The sequence below is a fragment of the Calidris pugnax genome, unplaced genomic scaffold (genome assembly GCF_001431845.1).
Source record: "Calidris pugnax isolate Ruff unplaced genomic scaffold, ASM143184v1 scaffold54, whole genome shotgun sequence".
In the NCBI taxonomy this organism is placed as follows: Eukaryota; Metazoa; Chordata; class Aves; order Charadriiformes; family Scolopacidae; genus Calidris; species Calidris pugnax.
The window spans coordinates 4,770,938-4,797,853 of record NW_015090864.1 but is presented as its reverse complement, the minus strand read 5'-3'; the positions used below and the strand labels follow the sequence as shown (position 1 = coordinate 4,797,853).

The following is a 26,916-nucleotide window of genomic DNA, read 5'->3' as shown; positions in this document are numbered from 1 at the left end:
TTTTTCTCTACTTACAAAGAAGAAATGAGTGCCATAAGAGCTCAGCTGTTCACTGTTTGCTCTACTATGATGGCATGGGGGTATTTTTAAAAGCAGACTCTACCCATCTATTAAGACAAAATCTGTTACAAGATATGTAGTATAACAAGGGTAACAAGATTTCAGATCAGCTGATGCACTCATCCACGAAGGAGACACATCATGTAAGAAATTCACTTGGCTTTCTGTGCTGAAATGTGTCTGTTGACTGTAGCTTTATCTCTGAAGCTCTTAGATAGTCATTAAAATGATTAGTCTTGATCCATTTAGGGTACTGAATCCCATAAATTCTTTATAATGAAGGTCCATCGCCTTGTAATGTTTGTGCACTGCTGCAGTGAAAGGTTCTTATTTGTTATGGGAGTTTATAAAAGCTACAGCAGCATAAATGTAAAAGGCCTTGGACGTTATTAAAATACTTTCTATCCCACAAATCTTGCCCCTCCCAGATCATCATGGCAATAAAACGACTGTGGTCTATATCATAGTCATCATTAGCTTTGTGGTTTGCAGCTGACTTTGTGAATCGACCCAATGAATGAAATAGTAATGTTCTCTCAGCCTGCCTGGTTGAAGCAAAAGCCACTTGCTCCTCAGAGTAGTAACTTCCTGGTGGCCTCCACAGTCCTCTCCAGGCAGAACGCAGTACCTTATCTGCAGCGATAAAGATGTGTAGGCTGCGGGTCAGAGTTGAATTTTATCACAGCAATTTCTTCTCAGCCATCCTCCCTGGATGTGTTTAAGGGACGTTTAGATGCGGTACTGAGGGGTATGGTGTAGGGGAGGACTTTGTAGAGTAGGGTAGATGGTTGGACTTGATGATCCCAAGGGTCTCTTCCAACCTAGATGATTCTGTTCTATGATTCTATGAAAAGCCTGTTGCTTTTACATTGTTTAGATATGTTTGTGTGTATACACATGCTTTATATTTTTGTATTTGTTTGTATAGTTACTATATTTACTTAGAGTTCTTGTATTTCTATACTCAGTGGCACTCAAATTTAAAAAACAAACAAAAAACTTTCTGACCTTTTTTTCCCCAAAATAAGAGTATAAGGGAGGACCACATGTGTGTTACCAGCAGTCTTCCTCTGCTCACTTTAGAGAATGTTTGAGTTTAGTGAACTTGCATGCTGCCCACCATGCTTACACGTGTCAGGTCTTTTAAGTCAAATTGCTGTTACTGGTCCATTTTAAATTCCCTGCGTTGAGGGGCATTTCAACACCCTTTCAACCGATTTTGTGAAACCCTTAATTTGTCCCTCTGTGTTAATATATAATTAATGTATTTTAATACAAACCTGGATGCTTCTGATGTTACTTTTCTCTTTGTAAGAGGCTCCGTGTGGTATACAGCAAATATCTTGTGAGGTTACTTTTAGTTCAGCCGCATATTCTGTGTGTCTTGTTCTAGCTATTTTCATATATAAAATGTTTATTTTAGTGTCAATGACTGGTTTACAAGAGAGGATTGTCAAGATTAACATAGAAATACAAATGTCAATTTCCACAGTCCTGTTAAAGTATTGATCGTATATGAAAAGTACCTTATTTACTAAACTAATCCAAACCACTATTTGCTTTTTTTCATTTTCAAGACAGTCATTTATGGCTGCTTTTTTCTTGAACTCATGTAAATTAAAAAAGTAACACTAGTACGAGCAAAAAGCTCCTTAAAATGCTTGCGTGACTAGCATAGTTTGACTGTCTTGTTTATTAATGGAATAAAGAACTCTATATTATACCTGAAAATATAACAAAGATGTGAGGTGACTGACAGAAGAAGAACAAATCCAAAAATTGAGGATTTGTCAAAAAATGTCATGGTATTGGTTTGGAAAAGCAAGAGCAGGACCCCTGCTGATCTTGTGTCTGACACTATTTCAGGAAGGGATTGTTCTCTGTAGTAACTGACATCAAATTTGATCTACTGACCTGTAGGTTTTCAAATCCTTTAATTTGTGTCTTACCTGTTCACACTTAGTATTTTTAACTGGATATTTTCATTGGCTTTATTCAAAGCATTTGAAAGCAGTGTGAATTTGATGGCAATCCCTTTGCTTCATGTTTTGTATCACAATAGACCTTGACTTTGTATCATCCTTTTACTCAAATAGTCTGTGTGGATCTTCTAGTGATGTACCTGATTAAGCCCAGGTGAGGAGGAGTTGCACGTACATCTTTCTCCCTGTATTTAAAAAAAAAAAGAAATACTTGAAGTATTTGAAGTGTTTTAACATAACACTATTCTGTGTGATTTATGGTGTCTTCTCTCAGTAATGACTCCGAAGCTGTGTGTAGGTGGAGACTTGAGCATGAATAGCAAGAATATTATGGGTGCGTCTGGAATGGGTGAGAGAAGCAGAGAGTGTTGGAAATTAGGACACAGTCTGAAACTGGGAGGAAGAGCTGTGACTACAAGGACTCTGAGTGGCTATCAAAGGCTGTGAGCAAGAAGTGCTTTAGGAGCATTGGGGCGTAACGTAATAAATGTAAGTGGACTTGTGGGATGGTAATGGAAAGTATTAGGACATAAGGATTCAGAGGGCTCTTAATTTTGATCATCTAGTGTTGGTCTATAGAGCTGTTGCAGCCATTTCTAAGGCGGAGAATGGGACTGGATGGTGTGCTTTCTAGGAGCATCAGTTTTCTTACCATGCTACACTGGGACAGGGTAATTCAGCCGTTGCTGTTGCCCACATTCACCAAATGGGCTTTTTGTGGTATAAAATCTGAGGTGCCGGAAAATGTTTCTTCAATGATAAAGACCAGTGGACTTTTTGTTTAATGTGTTGGTTTTATTTTGTGTAACTGAGATCTGATCTGGAAAACATTTTCTGTATACTGCTATAATGGAGTTATTGGAGTGAAAAATTACTTTCAGATCTCTAGCCTAAGATGACTACTTGAAAGCATTTTCAAAACACTGGTACTTATGTACCCAAATGACTCCTGCTGTGGGCAGATTGGATTATACCAAGCCAAAATTTTACCTTATTGTTCTGATTATATTTTACAGGATCTGGGAAGGAACGTAGCTGTCAGCATCAACTCCTTTATGTATGAGGGCTTTCCTCATAGAAATGCATGAACCCCTTGTAGACCCTGAGATCAGGAGAGCTGCAGCACAGTGCCAGTGGGGTAACTGAAGAAAATGCAGTGCCTGATAATCATCTTTATTGAACATAATAATGGAGAGTGCTGTAGCCTTTGCAGCATGTCTCCCTAAATCTCCTTTTAGTGTTTCTGAACAAAACAATGGAATAAGCTATACATATAGTACTGTCAAATACAGGAGAGAAACTAAAGGAATAAATTATCTCAAAGAGCAGTAAATATTTGTACTGCTTATTTTATTAGAAAGCAGGTAGTTTTTTAAAAAAAATTATTTCAAAATAATAGCAGCACCTGAAATAGCTAGAATTTGTATCTTCAGTCCTTCAGTGCTTTGTAATCCTTAGTGACCATATCCTTTCCCTTGTGAGCCTGGGAAATGCTGTCATCCCAGACAGAAACAATGAAACCTACTTAGAGCTGAGACACAAACTCAGTGTGTTGCCTGGGATCACCCAGAATATCTGTGCAGAGCAGGGAATTGAGCTAAGGATCCTCTGGGTCTACGCTTGAGTTGTAATGATTAAATAATCCTTTGGGCTCCAGTTCTAGCGCTGCTGGCATCCTCTGTATGATTCTGCCCCTTTTTGGGGCTGGAGGGGGGAGTTACTTGAGGTGGTAACTCTCAAACTGACAGGCTTATAATGCTTGTAAAGCTCTCAATATTTTCTACCTGAGAATCTCACAAAAATGAAATTAGATGGTAGCATTTTGTGGGCAAGCCAATATCTTAATACCCTAATTGGATTTGTGGAAATGTATTTCAGGTCTCCTATGTGATTAGAGATGAAGTGGAGAAGTATAACCGAAATGGGGTAAATGCACTTCAGCTGGATCCAGCGTTAAACAGACTCTTCACAGCGGGCCGAGACTCTATTATAAGGATATGGAGTGTCAATCAGCACAAGGTAAGTCGAGAGAGGATTCCTGTGTCTAAACCTTCATTTTTCCAAGTTATTGTGCTAGTAAGATGCCTACATGTATACATCTGATGCTCTTTTATTTGTCTAAACCTTCATTTTTCCAAGTTATTGTATTAGTAAGATGCCTACAAGTATACATCTGATGCTCTTTTTTTTAACAGCTTAACAGCTGCCAATTATTATGATAGGAAAACTATTTTGATATTGCTTGTATTGTAACAAAATATGTGGATAACAGCTGCCAATTATTATGATAGGAAAACCATTTTGTATTGTAACAAACTATGTGGGATTTTACAAACCTATGTTTGGGCTTATTCTCCAAAGAACTAGTCACAACTGAGAGATGTTTGGGCTTATTCTCCAAAGAACTAGTCGCAGCTGAGAGGAAAAAAAAAAGTTAAATATAGAATTATGCCTTTTCCAGTGATAAAGGAGATATAAATACAGTCACTAGAATCATGTATCTTCTGTTAGTTATGAATGTACCTTATGATGGATTGTTTACTTTGGTCAGTGAGCATTTTGTATAGTATGAGATTTTGGGAGAATCTTAAGTCATCTCCCCTTTGTTATCTTTGAAGGAAAAAAGCAAGCATTAATCAGACTCTTGCTCTGCTTACTTTCACCATTGTGAAAAAAAAGGCCAGTGTTAATAACAGAAGCAGATTACTGGAAACTAGAGCTTCCATGTGAAAGGTTCAGAGCATAAAACTTCATGATGTTCATGACTTGGAGAGATCATGAGTGACTCTTGTGTTGTGCTTTGATTGTTCTGTTCCTCTTCACAGCAGAACAAGTCCAATGCCATCTATGCAGAAATAACATTAGCTTGGCAGTCCCTCTTGGTTTGGTTATAAGTTTTTCTGTGGTACAAAACCAAACACTTTATGGTGAAGTTACATACAAAATGAGACTGTGAGTTTAAAATGTACAGGGATTCCACTGAAAACTGATCTGTGGTACCTTACCTAACTGTATAGTTCTTTCACAAAAAAGTTCTGGAGTAGTGACTTCAAGTAACTCTACCTTAGGCAACTTTTGGTCCATTTGAAGGTTGAAGAAAATATTACAACAGCATCCGATAGTCACAATCTTTTCCATTTGTGAAGAGATCTTATAAACTTTTTTCTTAATTTGCAGCAAGACCCTTATATAGCATCTATGGAACACCACACAGACTGGGTAAATGATATTGTGCTCTGCTGCAATGGTAAAACATGTAAGTACTGAAATATTTGGAAACTATAGTGTTCAGAAATTGTATATAAAAATTACATTATCCACCTCTTTAATTATTTTCTATCTTCTCTTAGCAAGTAAAATGAATTTCTGTGCTGTGTATTGTAAATTTGGTAAATAATGTAAGCAGGTGTTTTACGGAAAAATTTAAATGTGTAATATAAGTAATAAGTAATATATAAGCCATTAAATTTTACTCTTTATTCTTTCTACTTTAGTGATATCTGCTTCTTCAGATACTACTGTTAAAGTGTGGAATGCACATAAGGGATTTTGCATGTCAACACTAAGGACACATAAGGTGAAAAACGTTATCTGTAAATACAGTATGTTATCACTGACAAATGTTTAAATATTAACATGTAGGCTTCAAATGGATAATGTTGCTGAGTCATGTTTTTATATTTACTTTATTGTAGGATTATGTGAAAGCCTTAGCATATGCAAAAGATAAAGAACTGGTAGCATCTGCCGGGCTGGACAGACAGATATTCCTCTGGGATGTAAATACTCTAACAGCACTGACTGCCTCAAATAACACCGTAACAAGTAGGTACCCAGGGAGGGGAGGCAAATACAATGAATTTTATTGAATAGCATAATCTGAGATCCATTGAAGATTATAGGTACTGGTTTCTGTGTAAATAAAAAATGTGCAAAAAATTTTAAAGTGGTTTTAGTCTGTACTTGGTCCATTTGTTGCATTATGTAATAGCTGAAAATCTAGAGCAGCCAACAGTCACGGCATTTAGAATAGAGGACAGGTCTCTTTGAAGGTTTTCTCCTGAAATGTAACGTGCTGGTATTCTCTGAAGCTTGATAGAGCTTTAGTTTCAGAAGCTTTCTGCTCCTCAGCTAACCTGTTATAGAAATTTTCCCTTAGGTTATTTGTTAGTGCATTTTCTGTGTGTTATAATTTGGTTGTTTTTTGAGGGTTGTGTTGTTTATGTAGATGCTGCAAAAAGTGTGCTCCTAAAGCAGAACTCGGTACATTTATCAAATCTGTCAGAATGATAAAGTTACTAGATAAATTTAGGTTTAAAAAATGTGAAGTAATATTAAGCACTAATTACATGTAAAGGTAGTATGTTGGTGAGATCTGCCTCACTAGTTAGATACTAGAAAACAAGGGGAAAATGCCTGTAGATTCTACTCATCAGAGTTAATCCTTAATGTCATCATCCTGTGTGTCACAGTTCTCTATCCCAATGAAGACATTATATTAAACGATGAGATCTTTCCCCACAGAGCAATTCCAACACAGCTTTCTCAGAACAGTCAGGAGAGAACTAGTTAAGTTTCTCTTCTGGGAAGCATGACACCAGCCTTCAAGTTCAGTTAGATTTAATTACTTGAGTGAATAATGTAAATCTGGATCATCAGCATCCTGGTTTGTATTGGCTATTTTACATTACATTTTTTTCAGAAAGAGGTTTAGTTTGACCACGGGGTGTTTTGCTGCTTGGACAGTATTTTTCCAGCTCTCCTACAAAGTGACTGATCTCTTTCATTTTATCCTTAGTGTTTGATACATGTTTAAACAGTAGCAGAGTCTCAGATGCATGGGGAAAGAACATACCCTCTTGTTCCATGGCCACACTTGAATTTTCTAAATAAGACTACTTGCTTTCTCATTCCTAGGTTGGGAATGACTGAGGAAAAATCTGCAAAACTAAGATTTGAATTGGCACAACAGACTTGTAAGAAGTTTCAGGAATACCTGATTCTATAAATAAAAGGCAGGCATTACAGTTGTTTTGGTGTGGTTTTTTTTGACTTAGTGTATTGGCTAATTCTGAAAGGTTTGTTAATTTTGTGGGTTTAGGATCTTCTCAAATGAAAGGTGCATCTGGTGGGCAGAGCTGTCAGTTTTGTATTTGTTCTGTCTGCAGGACCTTTTCATTCACATGTAGCCTTATGCTGACAGGTCTGTGTAGCCTTTGGAAGAGGGATGGCCTCTAGTGAGCTGTGTTGGACTGCAGATGGCAATGACTGCACATAATGAAATAGGTTTATCTTATATTTCTCAGAAGTTTTCTTTCACTGAAAGTAGTATTATTTTATCACTGAGCTTGGCTGATAACTGTAAGTTATGCTATCTTCTTGTTGAATGGGGATTTTTTTTGAAGAAAGAATTTATTCACTGGCTCACAGGAAAACTGCTGGGAGGCAGGGGAAGGATTTCTTGAACGCCATGACAGTGGTACAGAGCCTAAATGATTTGAGTGAGTCATTACTGGGAGACGGGGTGTACTGAGGAGTTGATACTTGTTTTAAGCCCAAGATCAAAGGGAAGCGAAGGCATTACCTCTTATGACAGAAATAAATTTGCATTTCTAGAGTTAGAGCAGTAATGCTTCATAAGGGGGAGGAAGGAGAGGCAGGGGATTTGTTTTTCTTTCTATTGCTCCCACCTAACTGTTTCTGTTGGAAGAAACAGTAATGCTTCATAAGGGGGAGGAAGGAGAAGCAGAGGATTTGTTTTTCTTTCTAGTGCTCCCACCTAACAGTGTTTCTGTTGGAAGAACCACAGTGTATGTCCTTAAAGAAGCTGATTTTCCTCAGTCTTTTCAAACAGTATTGGGTTTTTTTCAGAGTGCAAATGAAGATTGTTATTGTACATTAATTTCCTATCTGATTACAGGGAAACAATGTGCACAAGCCAACATTAAAAGGGAGCCTCTTTTTAAAATGTCTCTCAGTCAGCATAGCCATAATTTAAATTAAGTGGAGAGATTTTGCTTTTGAGAGGTAGTCCTTTCCAGGAGAGAATGGAATCGAGCTTTGCTTTTGTTCTGGCATAAATTTTGCTTCTGTACACTTAAGATTCTCTCTTCCATTCCTGATGTCCAGCTTGTGGTAACTCTGTACATTAACCTTTCATAAATGATGATGACTGCTGAGCAGTGTGCTAACCTTCAAGAGCTTTCGATTCTCCTTTTTGCTTTCAGCTATTCTCTGGGGACAGTGGAAAACTGTCACTTTATTACAACTGCTGAGCAGTGTGCTAACCTTCAAGAGCTTTCGATTCTCCTTTTTGCCTTCAGCTGTTCTCTGGGGACAGTGGAAAACTGGTTACAAATAATAGATTTTGTTTGAAACTTCACATTTGGATAGCTATAGGTAGTGGTTAAGATGATCCTGAGGTAAAGCTGTGTAATTGTTCCACTGTGACAAAATGTATGATATTGGGTCACAAATAGTGTGTTCAAATCTTATTTCCATAATATACATAAATCAGTATATAAAGTTTCACATTTTTGCTGGCAATGTGGTGTGTTGCTGTTCTCAGCCTTTTTGCCTTACTGATTGTATGGTTTTAGGGCTTGATGAAGTGCCTAATGGTGCTCTCTGAATAGATGATTTTCATTTGCTGTGTCTGTGCTTTTCCCAGTTGAGCGCTTGGTACTTTAATTTGTCCAAAAGTAGATTAGGCTGGATGGTACAGAATTCCTCAACTCTTGATGGTAGGTGTGATGCTGGGGAGTTGCCATATGGTTTTCCCAAACATGGAGATAGCATCCGTGCTCAAGTAACACATTTCAACCCTGCAGTGTAACTTCAGCAGTGCATCTCTGCTGAGCTACGAGAAGAGCTTTTAATATATAATGTAGAATTTTGCTGCTACTTGGCTTGGAATAAAATCCCTGTGCTTAAATCCAAATGCTACGTATTATCAGATCAAACAGAAATATTATTCTCTAATAAAGCAGTTGAGAAGAGCTGGAGTACCTTGATGGTCCTGGTACTGAACTGCGGTGCCCAAAGGGCACCAGGATTGTAATGACCATAAGGCTGAGGGATACTTTGTTTTTATGCAGCAATAGATTAAGAATTGGAATGGAGTTTTCCTAGCACTATGCTATCTATAGTGTTTCTATTTTTTTAAAAGTCATTCTATATTCGGGGTAGAGTGGCACTATTTTCATGCACCAAAGGTATTAAACTACCCTTAAAATACCGTTTTTGAGTGAATATGTTTTTCAAGTGACAGCATTAAAATGAAAATGTAAATTTTATTTTGAAATAGCTTCTTCCCTGAGTGGGAACAAAGACTCCATCTACAGCCTTGCAATGAATCAGATGGGAACAGTTATTGTATCAGGGTCCACTGAAAAGGTAAGCGAAAATCTGGTAAGGCTCATTCCACTTCAGTTTAGAGTTTAGTATAAAGAGACAATTTTATTTATTTTCAATATCATTTCTGTAGCAGCTTTTGTTTTTAATAGTGAGAGTAGACACTTGTTTTTTTGAAGCAGGGGGTTTAAGTGTAGGATACAAATAACTGCCCCCATCTGAAGATGTGTATATATCCGTATAGCTTTAATACACAAAAGAGACAATCAGATCATCTTGTGTAGCCCTCTCTCTGTCAGAGATCGTTACATTTCACCACAAGAGCTCTGATTTTGGGGGCACGTTACTCAGATTATTATAAAAAATATGAAGTAATAGCCACAGGTAAGAAAGAAGTGGTGGCAGCAATTTGTAAGACCCCTGCAGGAGCTGGGAAAGGAGGAGAGCTAATGAAGTTCAAGTCTTCCCAAGACATAGCCCATGCTCTTTCTTGTGAAGGAAGGTGAAACGCCCTAAAGTCTGCTGTGAGTTGTTGGGTTGTTGGGTTTTTTTTTTTGCCTAATCTAATCTTGAGAGAATTTTATTTCCTAGTCAATATAAAGATGAAAATAGGATACACCAATGAAGCATCTGAGAAGATTCACAGAATCTTCTTTTTTTTTTTTTACCCACATCACACTGTCCTGTTTCCAGTTACTTCCATTCTTTACTTTCTTAAGAAAACAGAAAAGGCCAGAACAAATAAAATTAAAATTAAATTAAGAAAATCACATCTGATTATTTGAGGTGCATAAGATCTAGTTAAGTCTATCTTGTTCTAATGAATGCTTTTGGTGTTGGATATCTGTGTGTTTGAAATAAGGGTCAGATTTTTTGGAAAGACTTTAATCTTCCATAAAGAAAATGCATTGGTGGGAAGAATGATGTTAATGCCAGTTATCTGATGTCTGTTTTTGTAGGTTCTGAGGGTGTGGGATCCGAGAACTTGTGCAAAACTAATGAAACTCAAAGGGCACACAGACAATGTAAAAGCTTTGTTGTTGAACAGAGATGGCACCCAGGTACGTGCTTTAATGTGAGACAAAGGCGTTTTACAGAAAGCAGAAGTGCCATTAGTCTTTTTAAATATAATATTTTATATTATAGATTACAGAAGGTAGCTTAACAAATATTTCATAGATACTTAGTGATTAAGGGAGGGGGGCTGATGGGTGAAAGCTCTGTTTTATTATAGGTCCATCTAGGTATGGAGGGGGGTGGTTTACATGAAAGGTCTGGAAATTATGAGTAGAGTTGTTAACTGCCAGTCTTTGTTCAGCACTGTCTTAATGGAAAAATATAACCATAAGAATTATGAAAGCTCTTTATGGAAAAAATTATTTTGAGAGACTTAACTACCTGCTTGATTTAAGTATGATGGTTGTTGCTCAGTGTCTTTCAGGTAGCTCTGATGGGACTATCCGCCTGTGGTCCCTTGGGCAGCAGAGATGTATAGCCACATATCGAGTCCACGATGAAGGTGTTTGGGCTCTGCAGGTCAATGAAGCCTTCACTCATGTTTATTCAGGAGGAAGAGACAGGAAGATTTATTGTACAGATTTACGAAATCCTGATATCCGTGTGCTTATCTGTGAAGAAAAGGCACCCGTTCTTAAGGTAATTGAGTTGAATCATAGAATAGTTGAGGTTGGAAATGATCTCTGGAGGTCATCTGGTCCAACTGCCCTGCTCAAGCAGGACCACCTAGAGCTGGTTGCTCAGGACCAGCTTTTGAATATCTCCAGGGATGGAGACTTGGAGGCCTCTCTGGTCAACCTGTACTGGTGCTTTGTCACCCTCACAGTATAGAAGTGTAATTGTATTGCATGTTGTCTACTGAAATAGTGGTTTGAGGTATAAGTTGATAGAAGAACGTGTATTGAGTAACAAGTATTTACTACACCACATCTTCAGTATATTGGGTTTGTCTCCTAAATAAACTCAATTGTCTGAGGAAGATAAATGCCTGGCAGCTTCTTAAAATGTGCAAATTTGAATATAACTGAAATTAAAAATGCTTCAGACGTTAAAATTTTTTACCAGACTCTAGTACCGTTTTAAGAAATTAAGCCAGCATTGCCAAGGCTTTAGACAAAATTGGATGTTTCATAGCAGCAATATTTATGACCTTGGGAATACATAGGTGTATAAGGAGTGTGCAAATGAAACAGATACCAGTATAAAAGCAATCTGGCTTTCATTGTGAGTGAACTCTGTTGGCTTAGTATGTTCAGATAAATCCATGGATATATTAATGTAGTTTTGAAAAAGTTCAGAATCTGAGAAATTTCAGCTCAAACTGGAAAATGAAAGCCATGGTCAGCTGCACAAAGATCAGAAGGAGTCTCTAGTATCTTTGCTACCGTGATTTGTTATTGTCCAAGGAATGTACCAACAGAGCAAAACATATAACTTTCTGCTTTTTCATTAGTACAGAACTTCTTGTATTCTCATTTTAGCTATGTGAAGTATTTGAGTGCAAAGTAATTCAGAAAAATATCAAACTGTCCATTAGACAAGATTGCATCGTGCTAGAAGCAACTTTAAATACTGGCTCTTCAGACACATTGCAGCTACTATTGTCCACGTCCAGAATTTATTTGTTAGATATTTGAAACAAATTCTCTGGAGTTTCAAAAATCGTAGTTTAGTTATCTTTTATTTAACTTCATATTTCTTTGGTAAACTGAAAGTAGTGCTGTTTCTGACATATATCCAAGTAAGGGAGCAGGTCTATACAGGAAAAAAAAAAAATTAAATAAAGGAAAATTAAGTTAAGTGTGCCTGAAAATATCTGTGGTTTCATTATTTAGATGGAACTTGATAGATCGGCTGATCCTCCTCCAGCACTTTGGGTTGCAACAACTAAATCCTCTGTGAATAAGTGGGTAAGTGATATATTTTACACTCTCTGAATGCAATTAAGTAGCCGTGGGATCTGCAGTCTTGATGTGGGAACTGTTGGGCTGTTGCTTGCAATTTGACTGTGACTTGCTACAATCTGTCAACTTTCTTTCAAAAAAATATTATAAAATACTAATACAGAAATTGATCAAATTACATTAAGTTTTGAATTACTTTACTATCTATATATGCTGCTTTTAGATATAAATTCTCTTACTCAGAACTGGATGGTTAACATCAAAATATCAGCATGAACTGGCAGCTGCTGCTCACAGATAAAAAGCAAAGTTTATAGATTGTTGCGAATGTGTCATTATTTTGTTTCTTTCTTTAGACTTTGAAGGGAATTCATAATTTTAGAGCATCTGGAGATTATGATAATGATTGTACCAATCCTATACCACCCCTGTGTACACAGCCTGACCAAGTTATAAAAGGTAAACAGCTGTTTTCCAGAGTACCTTATAAAATGTTACCTGTTATCATTAGCAGAAATGGTACATCTTTAAGACTGGCTCAAGTTTTTAGGTACTTGATTTCGACCAAAACAAAGACAATGTGGTTATCATCTCTCTAGTGTTAGTGATATCTGAGTCTTACATCAAATAGTGAAACCAAAGAACAATCACACGCGTGCTATACAGTTTTAATTTAATGTAATATTAGAAAAATCACTGTAGTGACTTTAATTCTTGTTTATTTGCTAGGGGGTGCTAGTATTATTCAGTGCCACATTCTTAACGACAAGAGGCACATATTAACCAAAGACACAAATAATAATGTGGCATACTGGGATGTCTTGAAGGTAAGTATATAATTTTGGATTAAACATTTTACTATTGGATGATTATTTATTTCGTACCTTTTTTTTACATGTAATTTTGGATTAAACATTTTACTATTGGATAATTATTTATTTTGTACCTTTTTTTACATTTATTTTTTAGTCCTATGGTAGAAAGTAAGCCATCTTTCTGTCCCAAAACATAATGCAAAGATTGGTTTTGAAAGGGCAGGGGGATTTCTGAGCTTTTCTGCGCCTTTGCTTGACATGAGGCTGGGTAGTGACATTTTTCACTCATCTGAAATTCAGACCCTTGAATTCTCTCCTTGAAAACCGTAATGTTGGTTTGGACTGGGTCTTTTTTTTTTTTTTTTTTAAAGAGGGCTTCTGAAAGCCCCTGGGGTATGGAATAGCATAAGAAAGGGAAGCCTGCACTTCATGTCCTGCTGGGATCCCAGGGATCCCACACGCATGTGCTGACTGGGAGTCTGTGAGCAGCCTGGGAGTGAGAACTCATCGCTGGTGAAAAAAGCAAAGGGAGGCAGGACTGGAAGGAAAGTTAGCAGGAGACATGGATCCCACCTCGTGTTGCTTGCTCCTGTGAGAGGAGAAAGGCTTGGCTTGGTATTTCTTTTATCTTGCTTTACCCAATGGTTGGTCAGAGGAGAGGGAGAAGAGTGCAGAGACAAACGACTAGAATCCCAGATCAGTGAGATGGTCAGCAATTTCTTCTCTTGCAAAATCCATTTTGAAATTCAAAAGCTTTTCTTCATCTTGAACGATGCAGTGCTCCAGCCAAGATTCAGTAATGAAGTAAAGCACGTCCAGCTGACTTACTGAGTTGCTGACTGAACTAAGAAAGAAGGGAGTTAAGTTAGAGAATGTAAATTTGGACTAAAAATTATCTTCTGTGAAAAAGTGAATAGCTTTTCTTTCTTTTGTTTACAGTCGGTGTATATTTAAGTACAGTATTAGATCTCAGGACCAAAACCAAATGTTAATGTTAGTTTCTACCTTCATTCAATTCCTTTTCTCTTTTGTTGGTAGGGGTTTCGGAAGCATCTCTTAGATATGTTTAAATACGTATTCACTGTAGAGTTGGGGTTACTTGCCAGGTCAAAGAGTCATCTTATGTGTAGGATCACTGCAGTCTAAATCTGAGATGCTTTATGGAGACTGCTGGAAGAAGGGAGAATAGGGTTTTTTACCTGTAGCTGCACCCTTCAGACTTTGCTTCCTGTAACTTTTCCTGGGTTTTGAGGAAATAAGTCTTGCAAGGTTATAATCCTTAGTTTGCTCAAAGCATGTGTTTCAGGTTTCAAGATGACTCTGCAAATGGATTACAAGAATTGGGATGTTAACAGAATTACTTGAGGAACTTTAAAAATAAAAGCATACAATAAAACAGATAGATAAACTTTAACAGGAAAAAAGAATCCGCACACAAATTCACTCTCTGCTGTTCCCTTTGCAGTAGCTGAGGTGCTAAACTTGCAGTAAATATTAGTGTTGGAGAATTGTACTGAAGTATTGCTATTGATGGGGAGAATTGTGGCAGAGGGCACTAGAAGACAACTGTCTGTTCAGTGATAGGGAAAATGTTTTTTATTAATGTGAAGTAATACTTCCATACCTCTGCATAGGCTTGATGCCACTACCTCAGAAATAAACAATAAATAAAATTACTTACCACCTAAACTATTGTTCAGTTTCTTGAGAAAAATTTGAACCTTTAAGTTGTTTGTTTCTGGTCAACAGTACTCATGGAGAAATAGTAAGTTTTAATTATTCCGAGTGTATATGAAAGTCAAGTAAAAGATTTGAGGTGTTAATATGACTCAGTACTCGGAATTTAAAGACTTATGTCTTTCTTTTGGCATACAGGCATGTAAAGTTGAAGATCTTGGGAAAGTAGACTTTGAAGAAGAAATTAAGAAGAGATTTAAAATGGTGTATGTGCCAAACTGGTTCTCAGTAGACTTGAAAACTGGGGTGAGATACAACTTCTAAATCTGTTTTTCTAATGTCATACTTCATGTATTTTCATGTACTGTTTGTTCAGGAAGGTTTTATTGGGTTATAAGTTTTGAAGGATGATCATCATCTATCGGATAGGTTAGATTTATTTTGAAGCAAATCAGCAAATTTTACCTCAGTTCTCAATAATCTGAAAAACAGATTATTTTTTTTTTTTTTTTTTTCTCATGGTATGGTCAGTTTAAACCCACCAATACTAAATATGAATGAATACAATTTGGCAAACAAAGTGTCCTATCATGCATTTAGAAATTCTTTGGTTTATATTCCCAGTTAAGTATGAACAAAATAAATTTATAGACTTGTTAAATACAAAACAACTATTGCATTCCTCTTCTTGGTGGTCTTTTTCCAACAGATGTTGACAATTACTTTGGATGAAAGTGACTGCTTTGCAGCCTGGGTTTCAGCAAAGGATGCTGGATTTAGCAGTCCAGATGGTTCTGATCCAAAATGTAAGTTTTAACTAATATTAGTGTTTTAGTGGAACAAAAGAGCAGAATAAATTCCAGTATTTATGATTTAAAGTATTCTTGTGCCACATACAGCAGTAGCTGGTTGGATTTTAGGGCTTATTTTCTTGAAACTAAATTCTGCAGGGAATTCTCCAAGAAGAATGTTTGCTTTTTTCTGAAACATTTCAGTCATGTTCAGGTTCTCTATTTAACTTGGTTTAAAACCTTCAAGAAGCAAAAGGAAAAAAAGTAATATTCTTAAACTTAGAATTATTACCTAATCTAGAGAATGTTACAGTATGTGAGTGATCCAACAGTGCTGATTTTAAGATCAGCTTTTTCTGAAAGATTGTAACTTATAGCTCTGTGATGATCAGATTTCTGTGCCCTTTAATAGTTTAGTCTGGGAACAGAACTACTTATACTTTTGGGAAAGTTTTCAGCTGTGGATCAAATGTAGAATATTATGATGCCAGTGGTTTTTATGTAGCTGAACTTCTACCTCGTTATGTCTTGACAGTAAACCTTGGAGGGCTTCTGCTACAGGCACTTTTGGAGTATTGGCCTAGAACACATATCAATCCAATGGATGAAGAAGAAAACGAAATAAACCATGGTTAGTATTTTAATATTTTCCTTTTTTTAGGGTTTTTTCATAGATTCAGTTTGTTTATATTTCTGTTTCTTTAACAGATATAACGTGACTTGCTGTCTTAAACTTGCCTCTATGCATTATAGACTAATGTTTTTAATGCTTTTAAATTTGCTTTACACCAACATTTGCTGAGTAGCTTTCTTCCTCTGAAAGTCACCAAAAATCTGAATAATTCTGTGATAGTCTGTAAAAAAAGTGGGTGAATAGATGATTCCGAAGTTACAGAAACATGATGCCTTGATGGAAAAACAATTACTGGCAAAACTAAGGCTTGACTTGGAAAAGAAACAGCCTAGATAATGGGAGCAAAGAGCAATAGTTCAGTTATTCAACATTAGCCGGTATTCTGGTGACGTAATTCCAGTTTGTTTCTAAATATTATGAACAATATAAAATAAAAGAAAGATTTATTGGAAAACAATTCTAGTCTGTAAAAAAAGTGGGTGAATAGATGATTCCGAAGTTACAGAAACATGATGCCTTGATGGAAAAACAATTACTGGCAAAACTAAGGCTTGACTTGGAAAAGAAACAGCCTAGATAATGGGAGCAAAGAGCAATAGTTCAGTTATTCAACATTAGCCGGTATTCTGGTGACGTAATTCCAGTTTGTTTCTAAATATTATGAACAATATAAAATAAAAGAAAGATTTATTGGAAAAAAAAAAATTCAATGGCTGTTAGAATAACACATGGGGTAAGTCTATACAGAACCATCTTAGAGTAGTTTTTTTTAAGGTAATAATTCTAAGTCTAATTGGGCATGACATAAACAACACAGCTATGTAAAATGTAAGAGAGTGGCTGAATTCGGCAGAATAGAGGAGTCTGTGTAAATCCTGAACTTATGAATTATGTTGAAATGAATTCAACCCAGATCAGAGTTCACTGAATAGTCTTGTCTTTGGTGATTAAGAAATTACTTCCTACAGATAATGCAATTAAGAAAACTGTAAGTTCAGCAATATCTTGCCGTTTTGTGACAAAGATTGTACCAAGAGTTAGCTACTTTCTTTCTTCAAAAATGACCTCCAGGGAGGGTTACAGCACTTGGCAGGCGGCTCTGGATAAAGTGCTGATTCTCATACTTTTGTGTATTGTCAGTCCACAGCTTGAGAGCCAGACAATGTGTGAGAAGCATAACTGAGGCTTTTGTCTCGTTGGAACAATGATGCTGCAGTACTTATTTCTGTGAATAGTTGTGGATTAGTGGAATGTTTAGAATACTCACTATAGAATCAGTCTTTGTTTTCCCTTTCAAAAGTAACAGTTAAGAAATTGACACTGAAGGGTCATTTAAGAAGATAAAGTATACCTGTTGGACACTGAAATTTGTGTAAAGAAAGAACTAAAGTATACACATATATGTATATGTGCAGTATTGTTCCTTTCAGTTGTTAACAGATCTCTAATGAAGAAATCTTTCAAACTATAGGATTTTTCACTTGCTCTAACTTCAGTATCACATTCACCCCTTCTAACAAAGAATGAGTTTTCTGTTTTGTTTTCTTTGCTTCATACGACTTTTACCTTTCATTCACTAGATGTGTTACTGGTCAGAAAGCTAAGGAATTATTACTCTCGGGAGGTGATGCCTTTTTAATTTTTTTATGTTGCTTGAATTCAATGTCATTTTCAAATACAGTAATTAGATGACACAATGTCGAGATGATCTTTCTCAAGTGAAAGGAAGGCTTTCAAATACAGTAATTAGATGACACAATGTGATCGAGATGATCTTTCTCAAGTGGATACTAATCTAAATACTAAATACTTTTATATTGTATCTAAATACTAAATCTAAATACTTCTATATTGTATTTCAAGATACCTGTGACTAGAAGCTGCACTGTTCAAGAGGTGCATAAATATGCGAAATTTTCTTTGATCTTATCCTATCAATCTGATGTGGAGTCAGGTTCTTCAGTGTTTGAAGACCACACTGCTATAACTAGCTAAAAATAAATTGAATTTAGTATGCAGTAACTTCAAGGAAATGTGGGTCTGAGCTTTACTAGTCTACTAATGTGACTTCTGGCAAGTCCAGGTAGAACAGCAAATCTAACATCCTTTGGAATTCTGTACTGTCCGTGCCGGGGAGGTGGGAACAGTCTTGTCTCAGCAAAGTCTCCTTAGTTGGTTTCTAATATTAATATTGTTCAATTTCACAAATCCCCAGAGTTCTGTTATGGAACTGGAGAAAAGTAGTTAGCATGTTTTGGCTCGTGAGCTTTATTTCCCTTTTCTGAAAGGCTTTTGGGATAGGCCTTGCAGAATCACAGAATCACATGGGGTTGGAAGGGACCTCTGGAGATCATCTCCTCCAACCCCCCTGCCAAAGCAGGTCCACCCAGAGCAGGTTGCACAGGAACGTGTCCAGGTGGGGTTTGGAATGTCTCCAGAGAAGGAGACTCCACCACCTCCCTAGGCAGCCTGTTCCAGGCCTCTGCCACCCTCAATGTGAAGAAGTTCCTCCTCATGTTTAGGTGGAACTTCTTATGTTCAAGTTTGTGCCCGTTTCCTCTTGTCCTGTCAAACCCCTGTTCAACTAGTTAATCTATAGTAGGTTTTTTTTATATACTTGCTATGTGTTGGAAATGGGGATTTTCTTGGGTTTTATGAAGCTTATGATTTTGTTAATTTCTGAAATAAATTGGCTGCAGGTGGAAAAATACACTTGTTGGTCTGTGTATACTCGATTTTAAGGCCTAGTGAAGTCTCACTGTTGTGTATGTTGTTTTCCAACAGTGAATGGTGAGCAGGAGAACAGAGTCCAGAAAGGAAATGGGTATTTTCAAGTGCCACCACATACACCAGTTATTTTTGGTGAGGCTGGAGGACGCACTTTGTTCAGGTATAAAAATTCAAGAGTGTACATTCAGTGGCTTAAACAATCATTTCCTTTGTGCAAGCAGAAATGTTATCAAAATGTAACACTTGCATCCATTCTGTGCTGTATGTAAAATTATGTTGCTTTGTTTCAATATTTATGTGCACATTTCTTAAAATTGGTTTGATTCTTTCCATTTGGTGAGAGCTTAGCAGATGCTTTATGTCCCAAGCAGAAGATACCTGCTTTCTGCCAGACACCTTTCCCCTTCTCTTGACAGTTTTGTACCTCAACACACAAACATACACAATCCAAGAGCTAAGTAGTTTTTAAAATTTCTTTGTGCCATAGCCTGTGGTCTCCTGAGATATTTCTCCCTGTTTCTGCCCTAGAAATCTGTCCTCTTCCTGCAGCTACTTTTTCTGGTCTTTATGGAAAACGTGTGATCACTTCCCCAATAAGTTTGATGATGTGAAGGGCCAGCTAACCAAGTTCAAGCTCCCGGCCCATTAATAGGGCAGGTCCTCTCCTGAGAGCTTTTTAATGTGCATTACAATAATTGTTTTCATTCACAAAGGTTATTTCTCCCTGTCTTAGGTTATTATGTCGGGATTCGGGTGGTGAAACTGAATCTATGCTTCTTAATGAAACTGTGCCACAATGGGTAATTGACATCACTGTGGATGTAAGTATCACATGGATAGATTTTGCTGTTTTGTTGGATTTATTTTTTTTTTTTTTAAGGTGAATTACAGGCTTTTTTAACTATACAGGAGCTGAAAAGGCAAATTAAATTTTTGCTCTGTTTGTATTTAAAATAAGTGTTCTCAAGGTCTATATTCAAGACCCCTTGAGATACCTTAACTGGACACATTAAAAAATGAATTTCTGTTCACTTTCTTTTGACTGAAAGTCTTAGAAAAAGAATTCAAAGCACTGGGCATAATTAGTATCCTTTTCAAGTGTGGAGCTCAGGAGCAGAGAATACTCTTCATATCGCTGCAGTCTTTTGATACTATCTAATTTCCTTTGAAATGAGTGATCATTTATATTCAAAAGCTAGACTTAATATGTGCATCATCTAAATTGAAGCATCTCAGGAGTATGAGTAATTTGGAAGCTGGCTGCGGTGCTTATGTTGATTAAGAATCTCTCTTGGTTTTTGATAATTAGGAGCTGAATACACTTCACATACCAGCTGGTGGAAATAGGAGCTGATAACCGTTCATCCTAAATTAACACTTTTGAAATTTGTTTCGTTCTAGAAAAATATGCCCAAATTCAATAAGATTCCCTTCTACCTCCAACCGCATTCATCATCAGGGGCAAAAACTCTAAAGAAGTAAGTAATGCATATTGTCATTTTTATTACTAATTATTTTTAATTATTATTATTTAAATATATGAAAGATAATGATTTATTTTGAAATTATCATTTAATAATAATTATTATTATTTTAAAATATACTAATGATACATATTTACATTATGTTTCCTATTTCTAACTGTGATGAATAACAGCTTTTTAAAAGGAAAAGGTACAAAACCTGACAGCAGGGGATACAATATAGTCTGCCCATCACATTAGCTGTAACTGGGAGCTCTGTAGGTTAGAAATCAATGCAGGTCCTCAGATATGAGGTCAGTGTCACAATGTGCTTACTGTTTATATACAACAGTTTGGGGTATTTTCCACTAATGCCCAGTTCCTCTTTAAGTCTTGTTGAGTTCTTTACGTGAGAGACAATTTGTGAAAGAGGAGCTTCATAGACTTTTGTGGTTTTCCCACAAAATACACTGCTGCTTATTACTTTAGAATGTCTCTCTGTTAATGTAGTAGTGTGAAAAGCATATTCTGGCTTACCTTTTTTCTTATTCCATATCCTCTGTCCTTTTCTTACTAATCCCTTTCTATGGAAAGAATGAGGGTTGTGTACAATGTTCTTCATCTAAGGTTTGATTTTTAATTCAGTCTTTTGAATATCTTACCACTTATTCTGAGTCCCTTTTGCTGGGTAAATCTTCGGATAAATAGCTGTTATGGTCATGGTGTTCTGGATGATCATGATAATTTATTGTTAAACTTATTATAATGTCAAGAGCTTATTTGTGTGCTTGCATAGTTTGCAATAGATAGGGTATTGTGAAGATAAGAAACAGAGTTTCTCAAGTTTTTTCCTCCCAAACTTTGCTTACCTTATATAGAGACCGACTGTCAGCAAGTGATATGCTTCAGGTGAGAAAAGTGATGGAACACGTGTATGAGAAAATCATCAACTTGGATAATGAGTCTCAGACAACCAGCTCTTCCAATAATGAAAAGGCAGGAGAACAAGAGAAAGAGGAGGACATCGCTGTGCTGGCAGAGGAGAAGATTGAGCTTCTGTGCCAGGACCAGGTAAGTTACTTGGGTGTCTCAGCCTGTGGACAAAACCCATGTCTAGCACTGAATCACTTGTGAATTTCTGAATGCTGAGCTTGAAATATGCTGTAGATTATTTGTTACCTTTAAAACTAAGTAAATGTTTTGATGTCTGGCTGGCACCAGTTTGGGCAGTTGCAGGCAGCTGGATCAAAGAATTTATATAGTATCCCTGGTTAATTTGGTTCTGACCAGTAGCCTCTGTGGAATTACTTACTCACACCCCACAAATGGACTTAATACAATTCCATAGAGTTCCATTTCTAACATTTTTGAATGGTTTTAATTCCACATTTCTAGCAGAAAATGCCCCAAATTTTCCCAAATTTGTCCAAAATCATGAACTCACTAATAAGTGTAATAAGTGCATGAAGATTAAATACTGAGGAGATGATTGTAACATGAAGCTATATGCTACCTTGATAAAACCTTTCAGCAATGCAACAGTTGTACTTGCTGGTTGAAAAACACGAGCCTTGGCGTGGTTCCTTTTTGAAGCCAGCTCTCCCATGGGATTGATTAACCCAACCAGAGCCGTTTTAGCTTTGAATTTCCAGCAAATTTGTGGATTAAGAGATTATTTTTTACTACTTTAGGTTTTGGATCCGAATATGGACCTTCGAACTGTAAAGCACTTCATTTGGAAGAGCGGTGGTGATCTGACGCTTCATTATCGCCAGAAGTCAACGTGAAGGGCTTGGTGGACCCAAATGGTTCCTTATTTACTTGACCATACTGTACTGGTTCCAAGAGTAGTACTATAGAAGCCCACTGAACCCCTAAGGTAGATGAGACTTCTAATGACTCAGTATGGACGGAAAGTATACATTTAATTGAAGTGACTAATAGATCTGTAATATAGAGGAAAAAAAAAAAATATCTATATGACTTAAACTAAAGTCTGTCCTCATCTCAGCCAATGAGATGGGAAGTCCCTGAGTGGTTCGTGTTGTGTGAGGTGTACAGAGAATGGATGATCATCCAGTGCAGACTTTTGCTTCCTCCTTTTTGCTTTCATTTTTTTTTTCCAGACCATAATATCCTCATCTGCTCATGCTTGATATGAAATCTTTTTGGCCATAGTAGTCACTGTGTTCACAATAGAATTCAGAATTGCACACAAGGTGTTTTTTTTTTTTTTTTTAGTACATTCCATTCATAAAATTCCTACAACGATTTCTCACGGGTTACTCAAACGCTTCTACCACTTAAAGAAATTTGGAAAAGAAAACCAACAGCAAATAGGTATTGTATACTTGAAAGAATTGGCCCATTTAATTGCAAATGAAGGGTTAATATTAGAATTGTTTTAATATTGCAACACAATTGTTGCTTTACAGAGCTGTTGACACACAGAATGAGAACACTAGATAAATATTGTAGCAGTCAGTCCAGTGATGCTGTGCATCATCATAGAGTGAACATGCTTTGCAGCAACTTAAAGTCTTTTCTTTGGGTTTTTTTGTTTTGTTGTTTTTTTTTTTTAAATATCTATAACTATTTCCTGCACTGTGTCCTAGGTGTTCTGAAGACACACGAGTCTAATTTTTGGTAACTGTGCTCCAAATCTATGTGACGTTTTGTTAAAACTTCAGACCATTCTGCAAATAACTTCATATGTTTAATGTTAAACTTTAGAAAACTTCTCAGCAGATTTCATATTCATGATATAAAAATACTTATTCTTCTTTTCCGATGTTTTATATGCAGTTGTTCTTTTGTTATAGATTTATGCGGATCTTCTTTTCACTGTTATTTCTAAAAATCTGTGACTGTCATAGACTCATAGTAGTCTTTTATAGAGTTTAACTTATTGGGGGGAGGGGGTAAAGGCATTTCAGCTTTTCGTGAGAAAATGTGGGGCTGTCCCAGAAAAACCATTTGCAGCCAGAAATTACAAATTACAAATCCTCGTAAAGAAATTGTGTAAAAATGACACTTGTCTGAAGCAGAAGCACAAAGTGCCTTCAAAGGGCAATATATTATTGGAGTTTCTTCAGGAGACAGATGCTCTTGCCCTTCCTGTATCTTGCTGTCAAGATTTAGGTTGAGGCCTAAAGAAAGTCCCAATAAATTCTATTACTGGGATCGTATTGGTCAGAACAAAAAGTAAAATATTTTTCATCGTATTTTATTTGAAAAAATAATCAAATCATTACCTTCTGCACACTCTTAACCGAGCTAAACCAACTCATCACTTAAACAAAAGATATGGTTGAGAACTAAGCCAGCATGTCTTTTTTTTCCCTGTCTTTTGGGAGTCAGTTTCAGTTTCTAATCCCCATTTCTGTGTATGCTCACTTTGACACAATTGTGCTAGAACTGCACATTTTTTTAGTGATATTTGTGAATTTAATAGTTAAACAGAACTGTAACTTTTATTGATAAACTGTCCTGACTTGTATTTATTAATAGCAAGGGTCTATGCTTGTTCCAACAGGCACTGTTTGGGTTTGGGGTTGGTTTTTTTTCTGGTTGTCTTGCTGTCCCATTGTATCCATTGGAATTGCTCCCAGTGATTTTGTTTGGAATCACCCAAGGTGGTAATTTTTTTTTTATTATTTTTTTTTTTTCCTTTCTAACCATCCCAAAACACAGTTTCGAGAAAGATTGACAGAAGAGTCTGCAATGCCAGAAGGGTTAATGATGTTTCACAGTTGTATAGAATAAAAGGCTTTAGTTAAAATATTTTCCAGTTGTTTTGTGTATTGGATCAATTATGCAATTTTAGAGCTGGGACCGTTGCCACTTCATGGTGGTACTAAAAGGGCTTCGGGGTCCTTTGAAGCCTCAAGTCATGGGGTGGCTGAAGAAATGGCAGCGCTTTAATGAAATCCCTTAATGATGATCTTGTAATTTGGCTTGGATTTAAGAATTTAGCAAGTGTGCAAGCCTTCTTGCACAAAATCTGTTCCCAGAGATATCCATCAGAGATCCATCCATCCATCAAGTGACAGGGTTTGGGTTTTTTTGCTACTTACTTCTAATTCTGAAGAAATGGCAGCGCTTTAATGAAATCCTTTAATGATGATCTTGTAATTGGCTTTGGATTGAAGAATTTAGCAAGTGTGCCAGCCTTCAAATGTAAGCCGTGAGGTTCCGGATCCATCAAGTGATAGGGTTTGGGTTTTTTTGCTACTTTCTTTTAATTTCGTCCTTTGAAGCCTCAAGTCATGGGATGGCTGAAGAAATGGCAGCGCTTTAATGAAATCCCTTAATGATGATCTTGTAATTTGGCTTGGATTTAAGAATTTAGCAAGTGTGCAAGCCTTCTTGCACAAAATCTGTTCCCAGAGATATCCATCAGAGATCCATCCATCCATCAAGTGACAGGGTTTGGGTTTTTTTGCTACTTACTTCTAATTTGTCACTTTTTCCTAAAGTTGTGCTGTTTGTAAGAGTCCTGAAGGCAAGAGCAGGAGAGGTGCCTGCAGAGCGTTGAATGGCAGTGAGAGTCACAGCTTGTTGGGGCGTTATGGATGGGGACAGAGCTCCAGTGTGCTGGAACCATAGAGACTTGTAACAAGGGCATGCAGTGATAGGATGAGGGTTAAGGGTTTTAAACTGGGAGAGGAGAGATTTACATTAGATATTAGGAAGAAATTCTTTCCTGTGAGGGTGGTGAGACACTGGAAGAGGTTGCCCAGAGAAGCTGTGGCTGCCCCATCCCTGGAGGGGTTCAAGGCCAGGCTGGATGGGGCTTGGAGCAACCTGGTCTGGTGGGAGGTGTCCCTGCCCAGGGCAGGGGGGTTGGAACTAGATGGTCTTTGAGGTCCCTTCCAAACCATTCCATGATCCTATGAAAGGCTGCTGCTGTGTAGAAGCTTTTTTTTAATTTCCAAGTTGATGAGGGACTTTAAGGTCCCTTCCAACCCAAACCTTTCCCAAACCATATGATCCTATGAAAGGCTGCTGCTGTGTAGAAGCTTTTTTTTAATTTCCAAGTTGATGAGGGAAAGGAGTTGTAAATCTGGTATTCAGTTGTTTAACCCATCTCCTGGAAAAACATTTATCTATGTCAGGCAAGTTATTTTTTCCCCTTCAGGTGAGGCACAGGAGGCTCAGGAGGTGCCAGGATCATTTTAGGAAGAGAACTACTTGAAGGATTTAGCGTTAACTTTTTAGAACCCCCCCAGAAATACTCCAAATAAGCCCTAGGCAGGAGATACTCATGTAGTTCTACCTCGTTGCCAAACAGTGGGGGAAAATAAGGGACTTGGGATTTTTTTAGTGGGGTTGTTCATGTTCAGTGGGAGAGGGGTGACCTGGGGACTGACAGGGTGTTCCTCTGCCAGCCTTGAGCAGAGCAGGGGGGAGAGCTGCTGTCCCAGGGCTGCAGCATGGGCATCTGGTTGATGTGCAGATCTGAGAGACTCAAGGGAGAGGGAGAAGCTGCAGAGGTCAGTTTGCTGAGGGGAGTTGGCGTGGAGCTGCTAGGGAAGGAGAGAGAACGCATAGAGCCACTGTTAAGGGCATGAATCCAGCTCCAGCACTCCAGTTTTTGGCCGGTCCTTTACACCCAGGTACTATTTTTTTTCCTTCACAGAGGTCCCATTTGGTTCAGACTTGATCCTTAGAAATTTCTTGAACTTGTTAATTTAGCATCACTCTTTATGCACATGATCTTACACTTGGAGATGTGCTGATGGCTCCCGAATGGAGCCAGGTGGAACTGCCCCCCTGGATAACAGAGCTGTTTAAAGCACATGCAGGCTTAAATATCAAGAAAGTGATTGAGTAAAAGAAAGTGAGTGAGTAAAATAGTTTCCTGTACTATGTGCTGGGTTTTTTTTTCTGCAAGCAGCTGCACAAACACCCTGCAGAGCAGAGGGACTGATTAGAGGCTGGGTGCCCCGTGCCCATCCCCTCTCTGAGGACCTTGTGCCACTCTTCCAGCCATTTTTCATGGCACTGTGAAGGCTTAATCACTTTCCGTAGCTTAGAAATGTAGCTTAAACCAAACAGTTGCTTTGAAATTGCGTTACAGCAGCACCCGTGCAGATCAGTGTTTGCTTAAGGCAAAAGCCAAGAGGGAGGCTGTGTGGACACACGTGGCAATGCCCAGGAAATAAGAGATTAGTGTCGTCAAAGCTGCTGCAGGGAGGAACTTGTAGCTGTGTTCTCTGAACAGCCAGGGCTGGCGGTGCCTGGTGCTTCCATAACTGCTTGGTGGGGAAAATAATTGCCTGGTTCTGGGGGAAGGTGGAGAAGGGTGAGGGCAAATATTGAATTAAAGGCTTCTCTGTGGGAGGCTGCCTCTGCTGCTTTCCCTTTCTGGGAGATTCACGGTGCAGGAGCGCGGAGCTCCTGCTCCTGGAACAGCTGAAGTCTTCCTCTTCCCCTGTTACTGCTGTGACCCCTTGTGCTCGGTGAGATTCAATCCTGAACCCCCCAG

The 26,916-nt window shown here is 37.6% G+C and overlaps 1 protein-coding gene across 1 annotated transcript in view; it reads left to right on the top strand.

Annotated features, from left to right (window-relative positions):
• WDR48 (WD repeat domain 48) overlaps positions 1 to 24,210 on the top strand; it is a 29,386-nt gene extending 5,176 nt beyond the window's left edge. The window contains exons 3-20 of the mRNA XM_014944864.1: positions 3,912 to 4,061; positions 5,220 to 5,298; positions 5,537 to 5,619; positions 5,738 to 5,867; positions 9,349 to 9,437; positions 10,355 to 10,456; positions 10,827 to 11,051; positions 12,248 to 12,322; positions 12,673 to 12,775; positions 13,046 to 13,143; positions 15,007 to 15,114; positions 15,518 to 15,614; positions 16,135 to 16,230; positions 19,018 to 19,123; positions 19,697 to 19,784; positions 20,365 to 20,441; positions 21,305 to 21,497; positions 22,118 to 24,210. Coding sequence (XP_014800350.1) covers positions 3,912 to 4,061; positions 5,220 to 5,298; positions 5,537 to 5,619; positions 5,738 to 5,867; positions 9,349 to 9,437; positions 10,355 to 10,456; positions 10,827 to 11,051; positions 12,248 to 12,322; positions 12,673 to 12,775; positions 13,046 to 13,143; positions 15,007 to 15,114; positions 15,518 to 15,614; positions 16,135 to 16,230; positions 19,018 to 19,123; positions 19,697 to 19,784; positions 20,365 to 20,441; positions 21,305 to 21,497; positions 22,118 to 22,213 — 1,995 coding nt within the window. The 3' untranslated portion in view covers positions 22,214 to 24,210. The remainder of the gene's footprint in view (positions 1 to 3,911; positions 4,062 to 5,219; positions 5,299 to 5,536; positions 5,620 to 5,737; positions 5,868 to 9,348; positions 9,438 to 10,354; positions 10,457 to 10,826; positions 11,052 to 12,247; positions 12,323 to 12,672; positions 12,776 to 13,045; positions 13,144 to 15,006; positions 15,115 to 15,517; positions 15,615 to 16,134; positions 16,231 to 19,017; positions 19,124 to 19,696; positions 19,785 to 20,364; positions 20,442 to 21,304; positions 21,498 to 22,117) is intronic.
• The last annotated feature ends 2,706 nt before the right edge of the window (positions 24,211 to 26,916 follow it).